Below are 19695 nucleotides of genomic sequence, written 5' to 3' on the forward strand. Positions count from 1 at the left end.
GCAGACTTAATGCCTATATATGCAAACTCTCAAGAACACTTCTCGCTTCTCTGCTGCTTACATTTTCCCTCCAACATCATCATTTTGGCATTGAATTAATTATTTCAAACATGTTTAATCCAAATGTAACCTCCACTTGGCAATCTTTAACCGACACTCAGTGTTGATCAGGGTTAGTCATCAGAATTCTTGGTGTGAGATCCAGTCCGGTTAATTTGATTGAGTTCAGTGAGATCTTTGACCAGGCCCCACATATCCAAATGGGTAGAGCCCTTTAGGTTCAAGGTAAACTGGCAAATTAGTTCCAAAGCTGGCTTTCTAATAGGAGTGTGATGTTCATAAGTCATAGGAGCAGAATTAGGCCATTCCACCCATTGAATCTACTCCACCTTTCAATCATGGCTGATCTATCTTTCCTTCTCAACCCCATTCTCCTGCCTTCTCCTGTAACCTTTGACACCCTTTCTAATCAAGAACCTGTCACTCTCCACCTTAAAAATACCCAATGACTTGGCTTCCTCAGCCGTAAATGAATTCCACAGATTCATCACCCACTGACTAAAGAAATTCTTCCTCAACACCTTTCGAAAACACCTTTTATTCTGAGGCTGTGCCCTCTGGTCCTAGACAATCCCATTAGTGGAACCATTCTCTCCACATCCACTCTATCCAGGCCTTTCACAATTCAGTAGCTTTCAGTGAGAGCCACCCTCATATAGACAATAGACAATAGGTGCAGGAGGAGGCCATTCGGCCCTTCGAGCCAGCACCGCCATTCAATGTGATCATGGCTGATCATTCTCAATCAGTACCCCGTTCCTGCTTTCTCCCCATATCCCCTGACTCCGCTATCCTTAAGAGCTCTATCTAGCTCTCTCTTGAATGCTCATCCTTCTAAACATCTGTGGAAAGTTGTTTTGTGATTAGAAGCCTATAACAATTGATATACCACAGGCACTAGTGCTAGAAGTTTGGTATACTCCTGCCAGTATTCTGACTCATTGTTACCCATTATTCATCTAACAATGGTGGTATCATCAGCAAGTTTTGTGAGGGTTTAACCTCATGAAAGATCTTCTGACACCAGCCTCGGTGATTGAGATTACAGTGTTGATAGGGGCTACGGGGCCCTGAGAAGGTACGTAAACATTCTTTTGAAGTGAGCATAGAAAGCACTGTGTTTGTCCAGAAGTGATGCCTTGCTGTCGTTTGTGCTACTACTTGGTTTCACCTTGTTGGAAGTGATGGAGTGCAAGCTCTGAATGATTTTCCAAAGTGAGAGCAAGGGATGGAGCAATATGCATCTCTGATAGTGGTGTAGCAGTAGTCAATAAGTGTAGCAGTAGTCAAGATTATTTGATCCTCTGGTGCTGCAGGAAATGTAGTGATATTAATCTTGTTGAAAGTTGAAAATGGGAAAGGCATTGCAGTAAGCTGTCTGGTGTTTGTGCAGCTCCTCCAGTGCTAGCCAAACATTTGCCTGGGGCAGGATGTACGCAGCAGTCATGATGATGGAGATGAATTCCCTTGGGAAGTGGAAGGGACAGCACTTCATGGCTAGAGGTTCAGGATGCGGAGAGCAGCAGTTGGACAAGAGTGCTAGCTCGGAGCCACCATGTTGAGTTTACCATGAAGCAGACGCTGCCCCCTCTACCTTTTTCTCATGATGGTGTTCGGTCCATGTGATGGATCGAGAAACCTTCAGGCTGGAGAACCAAGTCTGGAGAGCTGGGGTGGTAGATGAGTACTTGGACATGGGAAAGCCCACTGTCTGTTTCTGTGTCATTTGATTCTATACTGTTACTTTTTTCTCAGAAGATTATGGGCTCAAAATTCCATTTAAAGGCTTTAAGAAGATATTAGGCAGTCACAAGGGATGTATATATATATATATATATATATATATATAAGCATATAAGCATATATGCATATACGCATATATATTTACGTAAAATCAAGTTATTGCCACCAAGCTATATGATGCATGCCACTTATTGACATCCAAGATGAACGACTTCAACTTACAATGTAACAGGAAATTTCAGGGCAAGGCAATCTGAATACAATGTAGCTGACACAAACTCAACGAGGAGTTGGAAATTATAAACACATAGTTACATAGGGGAAAAATGCTTGTATATTATTTCACTAAAAAGTTTTGAGGAACTTGTGAAGGGTGAACTGTGCTTATCAAATTGAATCCTCAACCAGCATCAGTAAAGTCAAATTATTGAGCAAATGTCATTGTTATGACTGTGACTCCAGCCCTGGTGTTGACGCTCAACAGGGAAGAGTGACGTCAGGCAGAACCATAATGGTGGGTGACTCGATAGTCAGAGGTGCGGACAGGAGATTCTGCAGAAACAGGAAGGTGTGCTGCCTCCCTGGTGCCAGGGTCCAGGACGTCTCACACTGACTTCAGAACATCCTTGAGAGGGAAGGTGAACAGCCAGATATAGTTGTGCATGTGGGCAAAATGACGTGGGTAAGGACGGAGGTTCTGCAACATGAATAAAGAGGACTAGGTAGAAAGCTGGAAAGTAGGACTTCTAGGGTGGTTATCTCTGGGTTGCTTCCAGTACCTCGTGCTAGTGAGGGCAGGAACAGAGACATAGGGGAGCTGAATGTGTGCCTGTGGAGTTGGTGCAGGGGGCAGGGATTTAGATTTCTAGATCACTCAAATCTCTTCTGGGGCAGGGGTGACCTATACAAAAGGGATGGGTTGCACTTTAATTGGAGGGGGACTGATATTTTGGCAGGCAGGTTTGCTAGTGCTACACGGGTTGGTTTAAGCTAAACAGTGGGGGGGGGGTGGAGTCTACAACGTGGAAGCGTATGCGTGCAGTTAACGGGAGAGTGTAGGAAAGGTCACGTTTAAACTAACAGGGCAGGGGGATGGGAACCAATGCAAGGAGACAGACGGTCATAAAAGGGTGACAGAACCAAAAGGTAGAAGAGAGATAAGAAAAACAAACCTGAAAGCTTTGTGCCTTAATGCAAGGAGTATTCGCAATAAGGTGGATGAATTGAATGCACAGTTAGTATTTAAGGAATATGATATAGTTGGAATTACAAAGACATGGCTCCAGGATGTACAGGTATGTAGGTTAATTGGCTGGGTAAATGTAAAAATTGTCCCTAGTGGGTGTAGGATAGTGTTAATGTACGGGGATCACTGGGCGGCACGGACTTGGAGGGCCGAAAAGGCCTGTTTCCGGCTGTATATATATGATATGATATGATGAGGATGACCAAGGCTGGGAGCTAAACATGCAGGGGTATTCGATATTCAGAGACATTAGCTTGGACGCTGTAGAATCGGTATGGGCAGAACTGCAAAATAGCCAAGGGCAGAAAACACTTGTTGGAGTTGTATACAGACCACGAAACAGCAGTAGAATGGTTGGGGATAGCATCAAGCAGGAAATTAGGGATGCATGCAGCAAAGGTACAGCAGTTATCTTGGGTGACTTTAATCTGCATATAGATTGGGCCAACCAAATTGGTAACAGCGCAGAGGAGGATTTCCAGGAATGTATACGGGATGGTTTTTTAAACCAATATGTAGAAGAACCAACTAGAGGGCAGGCCATGCTGGACTGGGTATTGTGCAATGAGGAAGGATTAGTTAACGATCTTGTTGTGCAAAACCCCTTGGGCAACAGTGACCACAATATGGTGGAATTCTGCATTAGGATGGAGAGTGACACGGTTAATTCAGAGACTAGGGTCTTGAACTTAAAGAAAGGAGACTTTGAAGGTATGAGACGGGAATTGGCTAGGATCCCTGTCTGGCGAAAAAATAAAACCTGGAAGGCGGCTCAACCGTGGCTAATGAGGGAAATCAATTATAGTGCTAAAGCCAAGAGGAATATAAATTGGCCAGAGGAAACAGCAAACCGGAGGACTGGGAGAAATTTAGAACTCAGCAGAGGAGGACAAAGGGGTTAATTAAGATGGGGAAAAAAGAGCATGAAAGAAAGCTTGCGGGGAATATAAAAACTGACTGTAAAAGCTTCTTTAGATATGTAAAAAGGAAAAGATTAGTGAAGACAAATGTAGGTCCCTTACAGTCAGACACAGATGAATTTAAAATGGGGAACAAGGAAATGGCAGAACGGTTAAACGAGTGCTTTGGTTCTGTCTTCACTAAGGAAGATACAAACAATCTCCCAGAAATACTAAGTCACCGAGGATCAAGTTGGAAGGAGGAACTGAAGGGAATCCTCATTAGTCAGGAAATTGTGTTAGATAAACTGTCAGGACTGAAGGCAGATAAATCCCCAGGGCCTGATGGTCTGCATCCCAGAGTACTCAAGGAGGTGGCTGTAGATCAATCCCTAATGCGGATTTGATCCATGCCTGACTTTCATATTGCTGACCTGATCTGTAATCCATGCCTGGTTTTCATTATGTTATCTGTATCATGCTGCTGATTAAATTCCTCACTTTGTAACCGTGATGCGTGCCTTGCAGAGGTTTTCTCACTTGCTCTCTGCAAGAATTTTTAATAAAGCACTTATAGAAGTTAAATGATTTGTGGAAATCTATACTTCTTACAGTGGCCATATTAATCATGGATGCATTGGTGATCATTTTCCAATGTTCTCTGACTCTGGATCAGTTCCTGTGGACTGGAGGGTAGCTAATGTAACTCCACTTTTTAAGAAAGGAGGGGGAGAGAAAACGGGGATTATAGACCAGTTAGCCTTACATTGGTAGTGGGGAAGATGCTCGAGTCGATTCTTAAAGATGTTATAGCAGCGCATTTGGAAAGCAGTGACAGGATCGGTCCAAGTCAGCATGGATTTATGAAAGGAAAATCATGCTTGACTAATCTTCAGAAATTTTTTGAGGATGTAAAAAGTAGAATGGATAAGGGAGAGCCAGTGGCTGAGGTGTATCTGGACTTTCAAAAAGCCTTTGATAAGGTCCCACACAAGAGATTAGTGTGCAAAATTAGAGCACATGGTATTGGGGGTCGGGTATTGACACGGATAGAGAACTGGTTGGAAGACAGGAAGCAAAGAGTAGGAATTAACGGGTCCTTTTCAGAATGGCAGGCAGTGACTAGTGGGGTGCCGCAAGAATCAGTGTTGGGACCCCAGTTACAGCATTTACAGTATACTGTATTTTAACGATTTAGACGAAGGAATTAAATGTGACATCTCCAAGTTTGTGGATGACACAAAGCTGGGTGACAGTGTGAGCTGCGAGGAGGATGCTATGAGGATGCAGTGTGACTTGGATAGGTTGGGTGAGTGGGCAGATGCATGGCAGATGCAGTATAATGTGGATGAATGTGAGGTTATCCACTTTGGAGGCAAGAACAGGAAGACAGATTATTATCTGAATGGTGCCAGATTAGGAAAAGGGGAGGTGCAATGAGACCTGGGTGTGCTTGTCACTGAAAGTAAGCATGCAGGTACAGCAGGCAGTGAAGAAAGTTAATGGCATGTTGGCTTTCTTTGCGAGAGGATTTGAGTTTAGGAGCAAGAAGGTGCTACTGCAGTTGTACAGTGGTGAGACCGCAGCAGGGGTATTGTGCGCAATTTTGGTCTCCTAATTTGAGGAAGGATATTATTGCTATTGAGGGAGTGCAGCATAGGTTCACCATGTTAATTCCCGGGATGGTGGGACTGACATATGATGAAAGAACCGGTCTACTCTGCTTCTATTCACTGGAATTTAGAAGCCTGAGAGGGGATCTTATAGAGACATTTAAAATTCTTAAGGGATTGGACAGGCTAGATGCAGGAAAAATGTTCCCGATGTTGGGGGAGTCCAGAACCAGGGGTCACAGTTTAAGAATAATGGGTAGGCCATTTAGGACTGAGATGAGGAAAAACTTTTTCACCCAGAGAATTGTGAATCTATGGAATTCTCTGCCACAGAAGGCAGTGGGGGCCGATTCACTGGATGTTTTCAAGAGGGAGTTAGATTTAGCTCAGGGCGAAAGGCATCAAGCGATGTGGGGAAAAATCAGGATCGGGGTACTGATTTTAGATAATCAGCCATAATCATATTGAATGGCGATGCTGGCTCGGTGCCGAATGACCTACTCCTGCATCTATATTTCTATGTTTTTTCGATGTTTTTTTTCTATATTATTTTAGGACATCATTGAGCAAGTGAGTTGCCATATTTCCCTATAATACTAAACTGCAAATGGGAAGCAATTTAAGTCATTTTAAGATCATGGGATGTGTAATTTGTTTGGAAATTCTTTCCTTTTTTCATGATATATCTGAGCCTATTTCCTTGCACTGCACTGCTGAAAATATTACAACAGCTCTCTTTTCAATCTACAGTTACAGACTTCCAATTTATTTTGCTATTACCACAGCAGTGGCAGCAGAAGAAGACAACGATAAAGTCAGTTTACAGTACAGAACTTTATTGTCATTCGGTATAAATACCGAACGAAATTACAGCAGTCACAAAACACAGCAAAAAAGAAAAGAACACAGGACACACGACCCCAACACAAACATCCATCACAGTGACTCCAAACACCCCCTCACTGTGATGGAAGGCAACAAAACTTCCACTCTCTTCCCCCCGCGCCCACGGACAGGCAGCTCGACCCCTACCGAGGCGACCGACACGCACAGCCCCCGCAAAGGGATGGAAGGCCACGCGGCTGAGCCGCACCGGGCACTGAAACGTCCCGCGGCCGAGCCGCGCCGGCGATGTTAAGTCCAGCAGCCGAGCCGCGCCGGGCGATGGAAGGCCCCGCGGCCGAGCCGCACCGGGCGCTGCCAAGTCCCGCGGCCGAGCCGCGCCGGCGGTTAAGTCCAGCGGCCGAGCCGTGCCGGGCGATGGCAGGCCCCGCGGCCACGGCGAGCGCTGAACCGTTCCGTGGCCGTGCCGCAACGGGCGATGGAAGACCCCGCGGCCGAGCCGCACCGAGCGCTGAACCGTCCCGCGGCCGTACCGGGCGATGGAAGGCCCCGCGGCCGAGCCGCGCCGGGCACTGTTAGGTCCCGCGGCCGAGCCGCGCCGGCGATGTTAAGTCCAGCGGCCGAGCCGCGCCAGGCGATGGAAGGCCCCGCGGGCGATGGAAGGCCCCGCGGCCGAGCTGCGCCTCGGGGAAGAGACCTAATAAAAGAAAGGTTTCCCCCACCCCACCCCACCCCACCACCCCACCACCCCCCGCCCCGCCCCACCCCACCCCACCCCACCCCCCCCCCCCCCCTCCACACATACACAGCCAAAAAACAGAAACAAAAACCATCCCAACACCGACACAAACAAAAAAAAGGAAAAAAGACAAACAGCCTGCCAGAGAGCCGCAGCCGTTAGGCGCAGCCATACAGTTTCCCCTTTCCGTGGAATATTATGCGAGTAAAGTACACTCATAGTTTCTTTCACTTTCATGACATCCAAACAATGGGATCCGTGAAAAGGGAGGAATACTTTTTTGTTGAACACATAGCTTGCAATGTTTGTGGAGGACTTGTGTGCTTGGACAGGGGGATGTTCACATAACATGGCACCACTACTTCGGGAATGACTACAAAGGGGAACAAAGTCTGGCACAAAGGGTTGCTGGCCAGCTTGATTGCAGCAATGTGATTACATGGCACAAGGCACTCGGCACAATTCCTGAAACTTAGCATGGACAGCCCACAAATTCCCAATGAGCAATGAAGCAAAATTATAGGCTAAGCAATATCAATATCAATATCACTTATGCCAGGGCTGTTAATATCATTGGAATATATCATGTACCATGTTTTAGCTCAGGACTCTTGATGAATAGATATAGATAAATATAGATAAAAATGAATAGGCCTAATGAATGTAGAATTAATGTCACTGCAGTTCAGGAGACAAGAGTTTTATCAGTTTGTTCCCTTCTTTACCATGGACATCCATGGGGCCTCACACTGGTCTTTTTTAGAATCTGTAATGATCAGCTTTTCATTGTATCTCAGTACAAGTGACAATAATAAATCAATATCAATATCTTTCAAAGTGAATGCACCCTCCCCCACATCCCTGTGCATTCATTCACATCTAACTGTTTTTCTCTGTTTCACAGGCTGGCCCTTTGGAAGTCTTGTTTGCAAGATGAGTGGATTGATTCAAGGAATCTCTGTTTCAGCCTCGGTTTTTACTCTTGTTGCAATAGCAGTGGACAGGTAACGTGATGAGAACTGATCGCATACATTTCACTAAAACACACATCCCATTAGCGCAAGTAGTATGATGTTTTTGAGATTAAATTGTGTAATGTAAGTTTGGATACGAAAGAAAGACACCGTGCATTGAGTTTGCACTTTCTTGGCATCACAATGCTCCACAGCTCTTTCCAGCCACTGAAATACATTTTCAGTGTGGTCACTATTGGATCATTGGTATTACATTGTCCCCACAATTCCTCAGCTCCTTTCTGTCAACTTGTGAAAAGAAACTGAAACGAGGTGCCATGTCACACACGCATTACGACCCCTCTTACAGTGCACTGTTCAGTCATTGCTGCATTACAATGCCAGCCTGCTTTTTATGCTTAGGTATCTGGAATGGCATCAGAACCCAAAGACAGAAGTCAATAGACAATAGACAATAGACAATAGACAATAGGTGCAGGAGTAGGCCATTCAGCCCTTCGAGCCAGCACCGCCATTCAATGCGATCATGGCTGATCACTCTCAATCAGTACCCCGTTCCTGCCTTCTCCCCATACCCCCTCACTCCGCTATCCTTAAGAGCTCTATCCAGCTCTCTCTTGAAAGCATCCAACGAACTGGCCTCCACTGCCTTCTGAGGCAGAGAATTCCACACCTTCACCACTCTCTGACTGAAAAAGTTCTTCCTCATCTCCGTTCTAAATGGCGTACCCCTTATTCTTAAACTGTGGCCCCTTGTTCTGGACTCCCCCAACATTGGGAACATGTTTCCTGCCTCTAATGTGTCCAATCCCCTAATTATCTTATATGTTTCAATAAGATTCCCCCCTCATCCTGGCTACACTGTGGGCTTGGGTCAATGTCATTTGATTGCTGCTTTGTTTTGTCTATAGGAGGTTGCTGATCTTCATACCATACAATAAACTGAAGAAATAAAAGTAATGCAAATTGTCTTGTGCTGGTCTTAGATTGTGAAGGATGTTATAGAGTATGTATTTCCTTTCGTTATTTGATCTTACCTTCACATGTGTATTTAAAAGCCCAGATGATCGTTTCAAGGCATCTGAAAGGGGATTCACACAGACTGTCCAAGAAACACAGCGGGGGTTATTACAATGTTTCTGCCCATGAGGCTGACATCCAGAGGATGTTCGCCACAGAGACTGTTCTCCTGGCTCTGAAGTTTACCAGTAAAATATGACTGGATCTGCCCAAGACTCCAGGAAGCGCAAAAAAACATCTTCTTCCTGAATGATGATTGAACACAGTATATGAGCGCAACATATTGGTCTCCAGACAATTCAATTCACCACATGTGAGATCAAATAATGGCTGAGGACACGAGCTACAATAAAGGTTAAAGGGCCAGACAACTTCGCAGTACTGACGTTCTTTGTTCCAGAAATTGTTCTCATGAAAACCAGTTGTGTTTCATACGAGACACTTCCAATACATCGCCAACACTGGCATTTACCTGACATTGTGTGAAGTTGTCCAGGTACAAACTGCTCACAATAAACAGGACAAATCTGCTCTGGCTAATTATCTCCCAATCAGTCTAATCTCAATCATCAGCAATTTTGCAAGAATCATCATCAACAGGCTATCAATTGGCAATTACTCACCAATAACCTCCTCACTCACTCACGCTGGTTCAGGTATCACTTAGACCAATCGCTCCTGATATCACAACCTTAGTCCAAACATGGACTCAAGAGCTAAAGTCTACGAACCAGGTGTGAGAGTGACATCAAGGCAGCATTTGATTGAGTGTGGCCTCAAGAAGCCCTAGTATAATTTTTTGCAGCAACTATATTTAACCCCGGAAAAATTAAATAAATTTAAACCAAACTCATCTGAAAGGTGTTTTAGATGCAACCAAGACGTGGGCACTTTTATACACTCTACATGGGCATGCCAGAAGGTAATTCCTTTTTGGCAAGACCTAAAAAAGTTTTTAGATCAATTGATGAATAAGATCATACCAATGGATTCAAGGTTGTTTTTGCTAGGAGATACAAAAGGAATAATACCAAAGCTAAGTTTGGATAAACATCAGGAAAGAGTTCTCAAAATATCATTAGCAGTAGCAAAAAAATGTGTTGCGGTCACATGGAAAGAACAAAATGAAATAAGATTTGAAAGATGGCATGCAGAAATGCGGAGTTGTATCCCATTAGAAAAAGCAACGTATAATCTGAGAAATGGATATGACTTCTTTTTGAAGGTGTGGAACCCATTCATAGCAAAGCTAGGATTAAGAATAGGAAGTAGTTAAATTCAGGATTGCTTTGATACCTAACAAGAATTTTAAAAGAAATTACTCGGAAGTGACTCCCTCGGGACTCCAGGTTTTTCTTTTTCTTTCTTTCTTATGCTTTTTCTTTTTCCTTCTTTTGAACTGGGGGGTGGGGGGGTGGGGGGGGTGGGGGGGGTGGGGGGGGTGGGGGGAGGGGAGAAAAATATAGAACAATACGTGTATAATCGAAGTTATAGGTCAGTGACTATTGTTTACTAAGGAATGTAAAATGTATAACGTATGGGTTCTGTTAAAACTTAAATAAAATATTAAAAAAAAAAAAAAAGAAGCCCTAGTGAAACTGAAGTAAATGGGCATCAAATGGAGTGTGCTTACGTGCTTGGATACAACCTTGCACAAAGGATGTAGGCCAATCATCCCAACCCTATGCCATCTAGTTCTAATTTAAAAATAGCAAATGTCCATTTAGGGGCAGCACGGTGGTGCAGCGGTAGAATTACTGCCTTACGGCACCAGAGACCCAGGTTCAATCCTGACTACGGGTGCTGTCTGAATGAAGTTTGTACGTTCTCCCCATGACCACATGGGTTTTCCCCAGGTGCTCTGGTTTCCTCCCCCATTCCAAAGACGTGCAGGTTAATTGGCTTCATAAACATTGTCCCTAGTATGTAGGATAGTGCTAGTGTACGGGGATCGCTGGTCGGTGTGGACCTGGTGAGCCGAAGGGCCTGTTTGCGCACTGTGTCTCTAAATTACATTAAACCAAACCATCTCCTTGGGGGACAATATGAGATGAAAAATAAATGCCAGACCAGATCCTGAAAATTAACATTGGGGATGTTTAGGACTCTGAAAAGGAAAATATTTTTCATTGAGAAAGTGGTGAAGCTTTGAAATTCTCCACCCCAGAAGGCCTTGGGATCTCATTCAGTAAGCTCATTCAAAAGAGATTGAGGGATTTCTGGAATTTAAGTGAACAATGCTTGAAAATGAAACCAAGGCTGAAGATTTACCAAGTTCCAGAAGACTCCTGCTTTTATTTATATTTTTGCAGTTATTCTTATGTCAATCACAGATGCCAATCAAGCCTTCAAACAGAATTTGCTTCTTAGGCCACTGTGGGTCATATTCCTTCAGTTCTGTGGAGGTCTGAATGCCCACAAATGTGCAGCTTGGGGAATAAAACAGAACAGCAGGGTGCCTTGAGATGTGAGCTTGGGAGGGAGTGGGCAGATGCTTTCTTACACTTCCCATAACCTGATATGATCAGAACGTTCCAATATTGTTATTTCTATTTGCATTGCTTCCCCTTTAAAGTGTATACGTCCTTAAATTTAACAGTAGTAAACTTGTGTTGTTGCGATGATCTATCCCCAAGTTAAAGCACTTCACGTGGAAGACAGCAATTTTAGAAAGAATGAATAAGTGATTTTTATGAGCATTCTGGTGAATCCAAATCATGTTCTGTGAAATACATTCATCTCAATAAGGCAGTTGCAGAAGCCCATAAATTGGCAATGTAAAATCAATTTGAGCAATGCATCTTAGAAATTGACCAAGTAATGGGGCTGATTTTGGTAAAAATCATGTGTCCATCCCGGACACTAATCTTAGACAATCTGTCTAATGGCATCAAACCCACATGGCCACCCTAAAACATTCACATCTTTGCAAAATTAAATGGCTTTTGAAAAGGCAGTACTGCCTCACTTACTTCTTGAATCTCCTATAATAGAGTTTCATTGTTGATGCCAACATTGTGAGATAAACAGAGCATTATATTGCACCTTTTATACTCCCTTGTAAAGATTTTAGGTATGGCATTGCATCCAGCTATTGAAGTCACCTGTTATCACATTTATTGTGGAAGAGGATAACAATATGAAGGAATGTGTATGAAGGAACGGTAGATGCTGATTATACAGCGAAGATAAACACAAAATGCTGGAGTAACTCAGCGGGACTGGCAGCATTTCTAAGAGAAGAAATGGGTGATGTTTTGAGTCAAGATCCTTCTTCAGACTGAGAGTCAGGGGAGTGGGATTCCAGAGATATGGAAGGGTAAGGTGTGAAAACGACAGATCAAAGCAGATTATGATAAAGAAAATGTAAAATGGTTCATTGTTGGTTGAGGGGAAGGTGACAAGGAGGCATGCAATCAGTAAAATTAATCAGAAGGACAGTGAAACTAGTTGGAGAACTATGGTGGGGGAGGAATGAAGAGAGAGGGAATGCAAGGGTAACGAAGTTAGATACATCAATATTCATACCATTGATTTGTTGGCTGCCTAAGCCAAATAGTGAGGCCCACGCAAATTGGAAGAACAGCACCTCTTATCTACTACACATTGACATGTCACTAAAGTAATAAACAACAAACAACAAACCAAAATGTAGTCTTTATAATCCATGAGATCTGGGGTATGATGACGATTTGAGATTTTAAATAAAATGGGTTCAGCAGATAATATAATAAAGCGACATTCACATTCATAAAGCAACTAGAAGGTTGAAAGTCTACAATCATAGATTGTAACACCACAGTCCCATTGGAAAACATATCTGCACCCTAGTCCATCGCTGTGATTAAAGTGTAGATTGCAATCTCAAGAGCATGATATCATGGACAGGTGAAAAGAACTGTGGAAGCATGGATTTATTAACTTATCGAATACCATTTATGCAATTAACAATTAATAATTAATAGAATCAATTACTGCCAGATACAAACTAAGAAATGTTAAATGCTGAAACATTTTAGATTATTAAATGGAGTAGGTAATTGAGAATGATTATCAAATTGGACTTGACAAGATGGTAGAATCTTCCAACATGTCCTACATCATTTTAAGAAATAATCTGTAAGAAGTCCTGGATGTTCTGATCAGGCAGGATATATTTGCTCCTGCTACAACCATAGCTTCATGAATTGGTTCACTGATTGTCACTTCCAAGAAGAATGGCTACTTTGCTCCTGCACAGATTCAAAAGACAGAAAATGCTGTAAACAGGAAGATGATCTTCTATCAACTATTGAGAATGTGAATGTGCAAGAAATGCTAAAGTCTTCACAATTTGCTATGATCCATGATGGACTTTAAGGTGTGAATCTTCTTAGGTAAGCAAAAGCATGGGACCAATGGAAATTGAGGTTTTGCCATCAAGATATTAGCAGTTTTTCCAAAAGAAACATCTGAATCAGTGATAGCTTGAGAGGAATCAGGTCAATGCTGATGGTTTGTGGTGATTTGGGCACCTAGAGATATTTTTATATTAATTCAGGAATCGTGTGGTGGTTTTGCAATGGAAGACAAGGTATCAGTTGATATGGTGTCACGTCAATAACCAGTAAGAGGTAAAATAGTTGCAGCCATGCTGATTCAGACGTCTTCAGCAGAGTTTTAGCAGATTTATGGATTGAAATAAAACACATGTTTTCAACACAACTAGAGACAATGAAAGCAGTGGAAGCTCAAGAAACCGCAGCTGCTGGAATCTTGAACAAAACACAAACTTTGCTTTGGGGTAGAAGATCCGCCACGATCTTCATGAATGGTGGAGATGATCGAAGGCCAGAGGACCTGCTCCTGCTCCCATTTCTAATATTCAAGTGTTCTGATCTGTACAAAACAAACATTAATCAATAGTGTTCAACTACAGTAGCCTCCCCTTTGTATGAATGCACTGTGCCTGTGCAGCATTTTGTGAGGGTGCCTCACCTTTTCTGAGATCCAGCAATCAACTAAGAAGTTGCTTTGCCATGACCATATATTCCATATTACTGTAAAACTATTTACCATAAGTGCATGCACTGTAGAAGTCTTTTTTTAAAAAATTAAACAAGTATTTTCTTTGTATATTTCTTTTGCAGATTCAGATGCATTGTTTACCCTTTCAAACAGAAACTGAACATGACTGTTGCAACCGTCATCATCGCTGTGATATGGGTTCTCGCTGTTTCAATAATGTGTCCTTCTGCAATCATGCTGCAGGTGGACAAACTGCCTGACAGTGTCAAGATCATCCAAAACAGCAAGAATACATACCCTTGCTATCAATGTTATGAGGCATGGCCAAGTCTAGAAATGAGAAAGATTTATACCACGGTTTTATTTTCCAACATTTACTTGGCTCCTCTATCCCTTATAGTTATTATGTACGCAAGGATGGGGCTGACCCTCCTTAAGACCAGCGTGCCCGTTGGTGAAGTGACTCAGCAGAAAAATCGCAATGCCGTGACTAAGAGGAAGCAACGAGTCATCAAGATGTTGGGCATTGTCGCTCTGGTGTTCACCTTGTCATGGCTGCCGCTTTGGACTCTGATGATGTTATCTGACTATGTCAGCCTCTCGCACAATAAACTGAGGGTGATCAATTTCTACATCTACCCCTTTGCCCATTGGTTGGCCTTCTGCAACAGCAGCATCAACCCCATCATTTACGGTTATTTCAACAAGAACTTTGGCCGAGGCTTTCAGGCTGCCTTCCGGTTTCATACATGCTCTGCTAAAGTCAACCACAGGGAGACCTACACGCACCAAATATCTAACAAATTCATCTTAACGTCACAGAATAAAATTGGGCAAGAACCTATCACAAGTAACTCTGAGGTAATAGACGAATGCAGCACAAGTCAAGCACCCAAACATGTTTGTAAACTGAATGAAAACCTCGTTCTTGAAGAGCTGGATAATAGAATAAAGGAAAGTGATCATAATGTTTCATTATAAAGCAATGACACACAGATCAATATTATTATTAAGAAGTTACAATGCTTTTTCCATTACACTCAACAAAGTAAGCCCTGTCAGGCAAAAAATCACACAGAAATGAATAATAGTTTATGTCACCACTAGATTCAGATAGACCTCATTATTACCACAATTTACCGATTTAAAGAAAGTCATTCATTTCAGGCCTTTTATAAAAACACACCGATGTACATACCTGCTAACACTCCAAGTTTGACTGTAGTTCGTGAAAACGAATAGGATTTCATCGACTTCTACTTAACTCTTTTTTGTTTCAAAAGCAGAAAGCACCGGGAGGCAGTGATCAGTGGCTAATGCATTAACTCTGGACATGTCTTGGGAATAGACCAATCACAAAAGGCTAAGCAAATCTAATCCAGCCATTTAGTGCCCAAGCAACAATTGCTTTCCAGAGTCCTTCATATTGTTGCTTAGTTTAGTGTCGGTGATTGAGCTGAATTGCATCAGTGAGATGAGAGTGACTGCCCTTGAGATCAAGGCAGTATATGGGTGAGTGCATCACCAATATATCCAAATAAAATTGAAGACAATGGGAATGAAGAAGTAAATGTTCCACAGGCGTGAACAATGATGCTGACAATCACTAATCCCTGGACATCACTGCAGGGGCACCTTGGACCAATAGTCCAAGGCCCAATAGTCTTCTTGTCTATAATGTAATTTTGTCAACCTTTTCCCTTCTCTCTTTCTTGAGCATATTCATAGATTCATAGGATTATACAGCATTGAAACAGCCTTGTGGCTTAACTCATCAATGCCCACTAGGATGCCGACTTAAGCTAATCCAATTTGCCTGCAATTGACATTACGCTCAACCTTTCCTATTAATATATCGGTCCAAATGTGTTTTAAATGTTGTAACTGTACCTGGCGGCTCCTCTGGCAGCCTAATACATATGCCCCCCACCCTCTATGTGAAAAACCTGCCCCATAGATCCCCTTTTAATCCTTCCCCTCTTCCCTTAATCTTATACCCTCTACTTCTAGGCTCCCTATCCTGAGCAAAAAACTGTGACCATTCACTTTATCCATGCCCTTGGTGATTGAATATACTGCTATAATCCTCTTCCACTTCAATGAAAACAGTGCAAGCCTCTCTTGCCTCTCAACATAACTCAAGCCCTTGGCCTTGGCAACATCTTTGTGAATTGTTTCTAAATCCTTTCTCGCTTAATCACATCCTTCCTATAATAAGGCGACCAGAACTGCACATAATACTGGCAATTGAAGTGTAAGCAATGTTTTATACAACTGTAACATGACATCCCAACTCTTGTGCTCAGTGCCACGACCAATGAAAGCAAGCGTGCCAAACATCTTCACTGCCCTTCCTATTTGTGTTGTCACTTTCAGGGAACTGAGTAGTAGCATCCCCCACAGTCTCTGTTCAACAATACTCACCAGGGCCCTGCCTTTCACTGTGTATGTCTTGGTCTGGTTTTGCTTTCTAACATACATCAAATTACACTTGTGCGCTTTAAATTCTTTCTGCCGTTCCTTTGCCCACTTTTTTAATTGTTCAATATCTTATTGTAGCCTTCATCACTGTCCACTGTGCCACCAAGTTTGGGATAATCTGCAAAGTCACAAATCATGCCATTTATATTCTATTCCAATATACACATAACAAACAACAGGGGACCAACACCAATCCCTCCAGCACATCACTGGTCACAATCTGATAAACAATCCGCCACAATCACCATCGATCTCTTACCACCAAACTGATTTTGTATCTATTTGACTCAATCATCCTGGATTTCATGTGTTCTAATCTTCCAACCTGACCTATCATGTGGGGCCTACATCTAGTGAAATTATTATTTCTTGATTTGTTCAAGTGGAAAACAGTGAATATATCATAAAAATTAAAAATTTCAACCGGAGTTTACAATCCACCAGCTACAAATAGCCTAATTTCAAATAATTTAAAGATAATTCTGCAAAATCATTTATTAGATATGACTGTGCACACTAGCTAATTCCTTAACAATTCAAATGCTTTTAAGATTTAACAATTCTGACTGATCTTGCACCAAAATATTCCCGTGTGAAAAGTATTTTTGCAATTGTATGGGTGGAATGTGAATCGTCCTACTTGGCTAGTTTGGAGGTAAATAAGCTCAGAACTGAGCTGTTGAGAAATATTGAAATGGCATAGGTGACCTCAATTAGACTAAATTAGAGTGAATTTCCTCTCAGAAATTCAAGTCTTACAAGTTCGGAGCATGTTGGTTTGCTCTGTTATTGTCTTGGATCTCTCTGTGGTTCATGTGCCTGTCTGCCACTTGCCAAGCTGGATAGAGAGCTTTAAGATATCATTCCCAAAATGAATTTGCATCCAGATTTGGAAAATTGAGGTACTTGTACCTCTACTCAAAAGTTAAGAGCCACAAGTGTTTGTCATTTATACTGACAACTGAACAATGAAATATTTACTTGCAACACCATAATAGGCCTGTAAACACAATCCACAGACATAATATATAAAAAACAAAATTCAATAAATTAATATATATGATACCAGTGCAAAAAACAGGATATTGAGCTGAAGGCAAGAAAGACTTTGGTTGATAACAAAACATAAAAGTAAAACTTTGGTTTGTAAGATCTGCTCACAAGGATGTGCCTTTTTATCATTAATGATAATAAGGTCCGGAGGTGAGGGAGGTGAGACAAGAAATGGGCTCTTTCACTGATACCCTCAATCAACTATTCCCATGTTTTCCTGGCCTGTCCTTCTATTTCACCCATCCATGGTCCTCAGCAGCTGTAATTACGTTGCCTATTCCTACTGCAAACTATTTTCCTTCCGCCCATCACCGCTGTGCTTTCTAATCTACAATGGGCTCTTTTCCAGTGTCTTGATATTAAATTTATCACCCTCACGTTCTTACCTCTCAATAACCTTGCCACTTTCTGAATCTGCAAACTCTTCCAGCCCTACTGCCACCTGAGAACTCCGCATTCTTCTTAGTTTGGTCTTCTGTGAAGCTTCAAAATCATTTGCCCCATCATTGGCAGAATTCCTTTTATCATGTAGGACTCACCTCCTGCATCTTATATCTTGTTCTTGTCCATGTCTCAATATCTTTTTATTTATCTTTCTTGTGAAATGTCTTGGGATGTCTTTCCACTTCAAAGGTGATTTATAAATACACATGGTCATTGGTGTGTGAGTTCCCCTATAATACTTCTCTTTCTCTGCGCTTTTCAAGTGATAAGTGGTAAATGTAAAAAATGCTTGAATCTAGAAATGTGGCTGTAATTTGATTTTGACCTTGGTGTTTAGTAATATTTTCTGTGAGTGCTTGGCAGTATGCAAATGTGTCTGAATTTGTTACTTGTTATAGCTTTCACTAAGTATAAAAAATGGAAATGCATGCAAACAGTAGTAATTATTAAGTGTTTAAGAAATTATGTTAATATTTCAAAGTATGTACAATGTCAACAATGGGGAGAGAGGATTCCTTGGGGTATTATGTGCAGTGACATTGTATGCAAACAGAATTCATAGGGTTATATGTTATCTTGCATATTGAGAATGGCCCGAAACATACAAAAAGAGCACAAAAAAGATCAAAGGATACTGGATGCAACGATATAGATTCTTACAGACATAGAGTGATACAGCGTGGAAAGAGGCTCTTTGGCTCAACTTGCCCACACCAACCAAAGTGCCCACTACACTAGTCCCACCTGCCTGCTAGGCAATATGATTGGCCCATGTCCTTCTAAACATATCCTATCCATGTACCTGTCCAAATATTTCTTAAATGTTACGATTGTACCTGCCTCAAGTACCTCCTCTGGCAGTTCATTCTATACACTCACCACCTTTTGTGTAAAAAAGTTACCCCTCAGGTTCCTATTAAATTTATCCCCCCTCAACTTAAACCAATGTCCTCTGGTCCTTGATTCCCTTAATATGGGGAAAAGACTCTGCGCATTTACCTGATCTATTCCTCTCATGACTTTGCAAGATCACCCCTCATCCTCCTGAGTTCCAAGGAATAGAGTCCTATCCTGCTCAATCTCTCCCTATAGCTCAGGCCTTCGAATCCCAGCACCATCCTTGTAAATCTTCTGTGCATCCTTTCCAGCTTGACAACATCTTTCCTATAACATGGTGAGCAAAACTGAACACAATACTCTAAAGGTGGCCTCAGCAATGTCTTATACAACTGCAATATGACCTCCCAACTTCTATACTCAACGCTCTGACTGACGAAGGCCAATGCATCGAAAACATTTTTGACCACCCTATCTATCTGTGACATTAATTTCACGGAATTATGTACCTGCACTCCTAGTTCCTTCTGCTCTATAACACTCCCCAGAGCCCTACCATTCACTGTTTAGGTCCTGCACAGGTAAGACTTCCCAAATTGCAACACCTCATATTTCTCTGTATTAAATTCCATCAACCATTCCTCACCCCACCTGCCCAATCGATCAAGATCCTGCTGCAATTTTCGACAACCATCTTCACTATCTACAATACCACCTACTTTAGTGTCATCTGCAA

The 19695-nt window shown here is 42.2% G+C and overlaps 1 protein-coding gene across 2 annotated transcripts in view; it reads left to right on the plus strand.

Annotated features, from left to right (window-relative positions):
* Positions 1-16223, plus strand: part of LOC144591923 (neuropeptide FF receptor 2-like) — an 86118-nt gene extending 69895 nt beyond the window's left edge. For both annotated transcript variants that reach the window (XM_078395950.1, XM_078395949.1), the window contains 2 exons: positions 8048-8147; positions 14267-16223. In XM_078395950.1, the coding sequence (XP_078252076.1) occupies positions 8048-8147; positions 14267-15125 (959 nt within the window). In that variant the 3' untranslated portion in view covers positions 15126-16223. The remainder of the gene's footprint in view (positions 1-8047; positions 8148-14266) is intronic.
* The last annotated feature ends 3472 nt before the right edge of the window (positions 16224-19695 follow it).

Source organism: Rhinoraja longicauda, chromosome 3, assembly GCF_053455715.1.
Source record: "Rhinoraja longicauda isolate Sanriku21f chromosome 3, sRhiLon1.1, whole genome shotgun sequence".
NCBI classification, from domain to species: Eukaryota; Metazoa; Chordata; class Chondrichthyes; order Rajiformes; family Arhynchobatidae; genus Rhinoraja; species Rhinoraja longicauda.